Raw genomic sequence first — 8,982 nt, 5'->3', positions numbered from 1 at the left:
TGAAAATGTTACTTCAGTAAAAGTATGTGAGTATAATCAGGAAAATGTCCTTAAAGTATTAAAAGTACTCGGTGCAGTGCAGCGTCCCTGTGGCTGCTGTGCTGTTATATATTCTATCATCAGGTTATTATTCCTCGTGCATTAATGTAAAGCAGGATGTTGCTGCTGCAGCTGGTGGAGCTGGAGCTCATGTTGAACCGGTTTGTATCGGACTGCAGCTGATGATGCTTTTCATTCTGGATCCATCTGCCGATTCTTTTCTCCGTCGATCCATCGATCGATCGATCGGTTTGGAAAACTGGTGAAAACGGTGAGAAACGCCGTCACGACGACCCAGAGCCCAAAGCGACGCCTTCAGCGTGTCGTCGTGTCCGAGCGACAGTCCAAAGCTCGACGTTATTAACAAACATCACAGTTATTACAGTCGTTCAGAGGGAAAGCAGCAGATCTGCACATCTGAGGAGCTGCAGCCAGGAAGGGATTTACAGGAGAAACGACTCCAAACATCAAAATAGTTTTAGATTAATCGACTAATCGACTAATCGTTTCAGCTCTACTTGTATAAACTGTTGGTTAAGTTTAATTCATAACAAAACATCATATTTTATAAACTCTTCATATGTTTTGTGTGTAAAAAATCTTAATCTGTAAAGTAACTAAAGCTGTACTTGAGTAAATGTACTGCTGACCTACGTCTAAATTCACAGACTCATATTTCGGTTTGCGCAGCAATCTTTATTACCACAAAAAAAAGAAAACTAATGTACAGAGCAGCATCATTGCGTATTATATAATTAAATATGACTTGAACGGGTTCGCAGAGTCGTTACGACTGTAAATACTCCGAGTGTCTCAGTGAGTGTGAGCCGACGACGAACAGATGAATGTGTGTTGAGTTTCGGGGGAGCAGCTTGTGGAAATCCAGCTTCTGGGGTTTTCAACCAGCACGCAGTCTGAGCCGACGTCGGACTCACTGCGGGCCGGCGGCGGCCCCCTCAGTCTGGAGAAAGTCACGGGCCGACCGTCAGTCCACATCCAGCGACCCGAACCTCCAGACAGACCTGAGGAACACGAAGAAGAGTTAGCAACAGTTAGTGAGCAGTGTTCGTGTAGCCCTAACAGGCTCACGTGTCCTAAATCTGTCGTTTCTCAGTCAGGTTCGTTCAAAGTCAGATTCACCGAACTCTCTTAACTGCACAGACTTCTTGTAAATCGCTCATTAATGTCACCTGCTCACGAGGAGGTGTGCTTTCACGAAAGGCTACATAAGGCCGCCTGCTCTGCTCCACGTGGGGGAAAGTTTCCTTCCCAAAAATGTTAAAGAATAAAAAAGATAAATGTCAAACTGCTATCAAGTTTAGCAGAGTCAGCAGTCGTATTAGATGGCCTGAAACAATTCGAAAATATTAATATTATAGCTGTCAATGACGCGTCATCAGAGCAGAGCTGCACTATGACAGAAATAAAGAGTGACATAAAGTTAGATGCTAAAAATGTCTTTCTAAAGCGGCGAAATCATCAAATCTAAAAACTCGGTATATTATAAATATAATTCTATATTAAAAATACATTTCCAATGATGATAATATGATGAACAGAATATTAATTTCTTATTTTAGTTCATTTCTTCATCACATTTATACTCCACAGTGGTTTTCCCCGTCTGTGGAGAAAGTCAGACTCTCTTCGCGACTCGTACGGCCTGAACCACTCGTGAGTTTCATTCGTACCTCAGAGAAAAATCCGCGTAAGTGAAAACTGACGAATGCAACTAATTCTCTTAAATCACTAGTACTGGTGCCGCGTAACAACAAACCTGTTCACACAAAGTGCTTCATGCATGAGGCTCATAATTTTAAAATTGGGAAATAATTTAACAGTTTTTTTGTGGTTAGCTTTTGCACGTCGGCGATCAGCCACTCACCGATCCAAAATGGCTCTCTCCGTGCAAACTTCCACAGCCAGGTCATGTCTCTCCTGGACCGCACGCTGGTGAGGCTGCTGTTAAACCTGACACACAAATGTCAAACACACATCTGAAGCCGTGTTCACACGTACAAATACAACTGGAGTAAAGTGAGACTTGATACATGTGCAGGCACCTAAACTCAGGTTTAGGCTTAAACTTAAATAAGCGTTATAAAGTCGGCCGCTGGAGCCAGATTAAGCTGTTTTCTCTTTTAATTACAATTAGCCTGAACCTTTTTCCTGTTCAGTTATTATTCGGTCATAGTTGTGATAAAATCACAAGAAGAAGAAGACAAACATGAAGATAATTTTCCCTTATTGTTCACAGATCTCAGATATTAACTTGGCGAGCAAAACGTCATCATAACCAACAGGAATGATGGATAAAACTATGAAATAAGACCCAAGTTGCAGTTAATCTGAGGTTATCCTCTAAGGTTAGAGATAAAGTCGGAATAAAACAAAAAAAAAAAAAGTGTGTTTTGTTTCTGCGTTATTATTTACAGCAGTGAGCAGGTCCGCTCGGCGCTGGCCCAGCTGGCCACAGACGAGCTGAGGATGTAACAGCGTCTCCTGTAGTGAGTCCAGCCGGCAGGACAGGAGCTGCTGACTGACTTCCCTGTCTGAGGACACAAACGCAGAGTTAGTTAACAACAGAAACAACCGGCTGTCCGAACTGCACCGCCTCTGACTTATCAATTATCAATTCAGGAGAGGCCAACTGTGATTATTTACAAGTCAGCCTGGGAGAGGAGCAGAACTTTACTGAAGCTTTTATTTCATATAGTCAGTTTAATATCTTCATGTGTTGGTGAGCTTCTTCGTGCCCTTTCAACAACAGCTCAGGCTTCGTACTGAGCGCAATACGCTTTACATGAAGATGAAGAAAAGAAAGAGAGAACAAGAAGATAAAAGAGGGAGAGGAAAAAACACGATAACAGTACTACTACTTCTAATAATAATAATAATACAAGCATACAGGAAGATTCACATATAGATGATTCATCTACAAAGGATGTATTGCATACTATCAATAATCAGATCAATGGACAGAAAGTGTTTTCAGCTGCGTGTCTGACAGACGCAACTGTTCGATTTTATCATTTTCATTTCCCCTCGCCAAAGCTTTATACACTCACAGTGAAGCTGGGGGTCTTGAAGGATAAATGTAGACGTAGTTCATAAAAAGATGGAGATTTGTGTGATTTGAGCAGCTGCCTGTGGGGTTAATGCTTCACGGGGAAAAATAAAAAACAGAAAAATGGAGGGGCTGTGTATCGGCGTGAGCTCCTTGAAGTGTACTGACACATTTGTTAATGTTAGTGGAAGTCAAGTAGGATAGAACTGAAATTATCTGTGTGTGTGTGTGTGTGTGTGTGTGTGTGTGTGTGTGTGTGTGTGTACCTTGCGCTGGCGTAGCTCTGGGTGGTGTCTGGCTTCTGGATGATCCATCTGAGGACGGTCTCCGACTGGGAGCTCCTGCAGGAAGCGACTGTGAGGCGATGAGCTCCACCCGGCATCACCCGGCTGCAGCTCCTCCAGCCGGAGAGGAGTCAGACTGTGGAACTGATGGAGGAGGAGGAGGACCAGGCACACATTAACACAGTGTGTGTGTGTGTGTGTGTGTTTGTATCTAACTGTGGATTAACTGACAGCGAGTCTTACCGTCCAGACCTGCTCCTCAGACCTCCTCTCTCCTGACAGATGGACCTGAACAGGAGCAGAAGGGTCAAACACTAAAATATCAGCTTTGCACAGAAGATTCACACTGAAAAAGAACAACACATTAAAGTCTATTTAAACAATTCAGCATGCAGACTAAATTGCTAAATTTTTGAATGAGGCCTTGAACACTGCCGTTCCACTATGCAACATGAAGACGCTGCTTCAGCCACAAAAAACAAAATAAAGATGAACCGAATCATTTCTAACAGTAAGAATAACATTGTGCTCGCCAAGTTAGTCTCTGAGATCTGCGAACACGTCATCATCACAATGAAATCACCTAAAAAGACGTCTGACGGGTCCAGAAACAGAAGCAGTCAGACGATCAGACGGCGAAAATAAGACCCAAGTTGTAATTATCTGGAATCACCCAGCACCAGAGAGATTTCTGCCAGCAAAAACTGGAAGAAACACTCACCTTTAGTCCTCCGTGTCTGACCCTGGGTCCAGTGCTCCCAGTGCTCCCAGTGCCCGCCCCTGGCAGCTGCCTGCTGTGGTAGTGGATGTGGCTGTAGCTGGGGGCCGCCTGGTCCTGTGGTTCCCCCTCCCCGTAGTCCAGGTAGGGCCGTCGGTTTGGGACGTCGCCTCGGGGGGGGTTAGGCTGGTTCTCCCACAGCAGCTCCGCCTCGATGTCGGTGACGGGGTCCTCCTCCTCCGGTCTGGGAGGGTCGGGGAGGCGAGCTGGGAGTCGCTTCTCGCCCTCCTCCACCCTCAGGTCATCCGGATCGCACCGTCCTGACAGACAGCAGAGAGGGTACTTTATTTTTTTCTTGGCAATATAATCTTTATTAGCAAAACTACAAAACAAAAAAAGGTTGCTGCTGGATGGAAAAACAGCAGTGAAAACAGGAGAAAAACATCTGCACACATCTGCGACCGAAAGCTTAGACAATACACTCTGTTCCCTCCCAAACACTTTCAGAGGAAACATAATTATACCTCGCCCCCTGCCCTGATCTATACATCAAGATCCCAAATATGAATTAACAAAGAAAAACTAAGGGATGAGATAAGAATTACAAAAAGTGGTCTTTGCACAGCAGGCAGGTGTGTAGGAGACAAAGAAATGTTGAAAACTAAATATTTACCTCCTCTGGGGTCGATGATCTCAACACTAGCGGAGGTCCTCTGTCCCAGGACGGAGTTTTTGGGGTTTTTCAGGGTGACAGTGAAGGTCTCGTGGTTTTCCTCCAGACCGTCGTCTATCAGGTAAATGTTCCAGGTTTTCACACTGACTCCTAAACAGGAGGCGGACAGACAGGATGGAAAACATCAGCACCGTACTGCGTTTTGTTCAGCACGAGTATCCAGAGCTGCAACTTCACTCGCTTCAATCTGAAGCTCTCTGATTGGATGTTTCTTCCAGCAATGCTCCCTGGGACTTGTAGTTGACTTCTCTCCTTAAGTTGTTATGGACTTTGTTTGTTGTTTTTTTTAGTGAAGCAGAATTTTACTATTTAATTTATCAGTGTTTGTACCTTTGAGGAGAGTTTCATGTCCTTCACAGCTTTGAAATGATCTAACAGAGAGAGCCCCGGGACAGCGTCTATGTTAATAAAGCAGGACCTGAGTCCAGTAGAGTCAGACCTGGGTCAAACTGGATGAGACCGGCTGTGCTGTGAGTGAAGTCTCTGCCGGGTTTGGCCGATCCTTCCTCCACCTGCACAAACAAAAGGCATAAAACAAACACTCATTAACTTACTGATGATAATATTCTTCAGTGACGGCACTTTTAAAAGCAGTAACCTGCAGCAGCTCAGAGTCTGGAGACGGCGGAGGAAGGCGGCGCGATCATACCTGGATGGCGACGTATGCCGGGTCGGCGCTCTTCCCGCTGCGTCGGATCTGGATCTGAAGCGTCCCCGCCGTCTCACAGGTTCGGTAGCAGGTTGCCGACAACTCCACCCGAGACCAGGACAGCTCCAGTCTGCAGGAGACACTCGGCTTAATCCCTCATATACACACACACACACACACACTCCAGTGGTGGAAAGTCACATTTACTCAAGTACTGTACAATTTTGAGGTACTTGTACTTTACTTGAGTATTTCCATTTTATGCTACTTTTAACTTCCACTCACATCTCAGAAGGAAACATTGTACTTTTTACTGCACTACATTTATTTGATAACTTTAGTTACTTTGCATTTTCAGATTAATAATACGAAATATAATCAACAAATAGATTATGATGTAATATTTAATAAAGTTAAGACTTTATTGATCCCTAGGGGGGAAATTCTCAGGCTACCCAGCAGATAAAGTATATAAAGCAGTTAAAATTAGCTCCACGTTTACCGTTTAATGCATCAATAATTATAATCCAATAATATAATAAACATTATTTTGAAATGGGCCATTCTGCATAATGAGTACTTTTACTTTTGGCACTTTAATTATGTTTTGATTCCAATACTTTTACTTTGAAAAAAATTTTCATTTTGACTTTTTGCTTGTAACAGAGTATTTCTACACTGCGGTATAACTACTTTTACTGAAGTACAAGATGCGAGTACTTCTTCCCCCCACTGTCCCAAAGGTGCTGGATGGGGTTGAGGTCAGGACTCTGTGCAGACCAGTCAAGTTCTCGCCCACCAAACTGGGAAAACCATGTCTCTATGGAGCTGCTTTGTGCACGGGGACAGGGAAGAGACAAACCGTTGAAACTGGAACCTTAAGATTTCCCTTCATTGGAAAGTAGGAGTCCAAACCAGGAGAAAGTGGTGTCTACATACTTTTGGCGATACGGTGTAAAGTATGGAATCAATTAAACTGCATCACATTTGTCTTATTAGAGGTGATCGACATTGGCTAGACCAGGTCCCTGCTAATAAATCCACAGTTTTGTGCATCAGTCGGATCCCCCTACAAACCTACATCTCAGGCAGCGCGGCGTTTCCCGCCGGGTCGGTGAGGCGGAACCGGAAGCTGTCGGCCGTCACCTCCATGTCTGCCGGGAGGACGAACACCACGGCACGCTGGTCCACGTCCCGCTGGGTGAAACGACCTTTGATGTAAGCTCCTGGTCAGGACGGGAAGTCAGAGTTATGCAGTAATGTATCCGTTACCGGAGCTTCAAACTGTAAGCTGACTAACAGACAGCACACCTGTGAGGGCGTTCTCCAGGTAGCCGAAGTGTGGCGGTCTGGAGATGGAGAACTCCAGCTCCTCTGTGGGGCTGTCGCGGTCGGAGGCCTGCAGGTGTTTGGAGGTGATGAAGATGCCGTAACGCCCGCCGCCCAGATCCACCACGGTGCTGGGACTGCGCCTGGTGGTCAGACTGGGAGGCAACCTGTCCACCCGATCCACCTGAACACAGCAGGAATCTAATCTCAGGTTACATCTAAAATATGATCTGCAAAGGAATTACTGTCTCCAGTTGTCTGATATTTCATTCTGAAATGCTGTGGAAGAGAAGCAGTAAGCCTCCCAACATGTAAATACATTACTCAAGTGAAGTAGCAGATGCTCACGTTATTTTGTCCGGCAGCTGTATGGATGCAGAGAGACTGAAGGCAAAAAGAAAAGCTCCCTCTGCTGGACGCTGCGCAGCAGGAGGTCAAAGGTCACTTTGAGCCAAGCAGAAGAAAAGGAAGTGACAGAGGTGCAGTTCTGCGCTGCAGCCGCTGGATGTCGCTGCTGTCATGTGTAATAATCAGCTGACTCTGCGCTTCACATGCGGTTTAAAGTCCCATGTTTCCTTCTTACTTCTTCTTTGGGTGAAGCTGATTCTTGGTTTAATATAGTTTCTTCTTTTCACCCCCAATTCCTGTTCATTTGATTTTATTTTTTGATTCAGCTTCATTTCTTTTGGCTTGTTTATCTCTAATTCAGTGCTGAAAAAAATCATTGTTTTGATAACCGACTGACCGTTAAAGTTATTCATGAAGCAAACGTTTTCTTCCTCCAAACGTGACGGTAAGTGTTCAGATCATTTACTTCATTAAAGTACAAATACCACTCTGTGAAAACACTGTAATGTTACGACTAATCGTTTCAGCTGAACTTGAATAAAACTGTTGGGAAGTTTAATTTATAACAAAACATATTTTATAAGCTCTTCATGTGTTTTGTGTGTAAAAATCTTTAAATCTGTAAAGTAACTAAAGCCGTCAGATAAATGTGGTGAAGTGAACAGAAAGTACAAGTACTCGAATGTGTACTTCAGTTCGGTACTTGAGTGAATGTTAATATCACAGCGAACTGAATATTTTGGGTTTTGGACTGTTGGTCGACAAAACAAGACATTTGAAGACGTCTCTTGGACTCTATTTGCTATTTTCTGACATTTTATGAACCAAACGATTAAATGATTTAGAATGAAAATAATCAAAATATTAAAAATTAATAATAGAAGTTCAGTGTTGTGGAACAAAAACAACAAATCATAACCATTTTTAAAGCTACATTTCTTTGAATAAACACATCCAACGTGGCCCAGTTCATCCTTCTGTGACACAAACAGTAAGATCTCTTTACTTTTTTTGAACAACAGACTTTTACCTCAATTAAAAAGGGTTTTTATTGCATTTTTGACGACATCATTTAAACACTTATTCGTGTGTTAGAAAGCAGAAATAACCTGATTTGTGACTTTAAAAAGCTGTTTGATCCCCAGAGTGATGAACTGTGGATCCCTCTGCTGCTCAGTGTGTGTGTGTGTGTGTTCAAAGGCTTCATGAATATTTGACACACACACACACACATTTACAATAAAATCCTTCCACACACACACACACACACACACACACACAACGCAAAATACTCACAAACTGTACGTATAATACACACACACACACATAACCAAACACATCGTCCAATCACAAACAGCCTCCAGTCTCTCAGAGGCTCAGGACAGTCGGTCTGGCCAGCGTGTTAGCCACCTGGCTGCCTCTGTGTGTGTGTGTGTGTGTGTGTGTGTGTGTGTGTGTGTGTGTGTCCATCTCCAAGCAGGTAGCATGCCGTGGGGGTGGGGGTGGGGGTGTTGGTCTGGGCTAACCTGCTGCTCTCTGCTTCAAATATTTATCTGTGTACTTCAGTCGTCCACCTGAGAGTCGACCTCCAACAACAAGCATCGGGCTCGATGGGAGCAAACTGCTGGACTCAAGCAGGATCACCATGTGATCTGGATCTGGATCTGGATCTGTTACCTGGATCTTTTATTTATTTATTTATTTATTTTCAGGGACAATGCACACTGATCGATATTACTGTAAAAGTGCTAATTGTCAGCTGATGTTAAAAGGTGCTGATGATAACATCCCGCCACTGGATGACGCACTCCGCAG

At 43.9% G+C, this 8,982-nt stretch overlaps 1 protein-coding gene across 2 annotated transcripts in view; it reads right to left on the bottom strand.

Moving 5' to 3' along the window:
- Nucleotides 1-714: 714 nt before the first annotated feature.
- The window catches only part of frem1b (Fras1 related extracellular matrix 1b), a 57,657-nt gene continuing 49,389 nt past the window's right edge, over nucleotides 715-8,982 (bottom strand). For both annotated transcript variants that reach the window (XM_044198981.1, XM_044198980.1), the window contains 11 exons: nucleotides 6,802-7,003; nucleotides 6,572-6,716; nucleotides 5,491-5,620; nucleotides 5,281-5,353; nucleotides 4,782-4,931; nucleotides 4,112-4,428; nucleotides 3,634-3,678; nucleotides 3,373-3,534; nucleotides 2,473-2,591; nucleotides 1,925-2,010; nucleotides 715-1,061 (listed from right to left, as the gene is read on the bottom strand). In XM_044198981.1, coding sequence (XP_044054916.1) covers nucleotides 853-1,061; nucleotides 1,925-2,010; nucleotides 2,473-2,591; nucleotides 3,373-3,534; nucleotides 3,634-3,678; nucleotides 4,112-4,428; nucleotides 4,782-4,931; nucleotides 5,281-5,353; nucleotides 5,491-5,620; nucleotides 6,572-6,716; nucleotides 6,802-7,003 — 1,638 coding nt within the window. In that variant the 3' untranslated portion in view covers nucleotides 715-852. The remainder of the gene's footprint in view (nucleotides 1,062-1,924; nucleotides 2,011-2,472; nucleotides 2,592-3,372; nucleotides 3,535-3,633; nucleotides 3,679-4,111; nucleotides 4,429-4,781; nucleotides 4,932-5,280; nucleotides 5,354-5,490; nucleotides 5,621-6,571; nucleotides 6,717-6,801; nucleotides 7,004-8,982) is intronic.

The sequence above is a fragment of the Siniperca chuatsi genome, linkage group LG6 (genome assembly GCF_020085105.1).
Source record: "Siniperca chuatsi isolate FFG_IHB_CAS linkage group LG6, ASM2008510v1, whole genome shotgun sequence".
NCBI lineage: Eukaryota > Metazoa > Chordata > Actinopteri > Centrarchiformes > Sinipercidae > Siniperca > Siniperca chuatsi.
The sequence above is the reverse complement of the archived record's forward strand: the minus strand, read 5'-3'. Positions and strand labels throughout refer to the sequence as shown.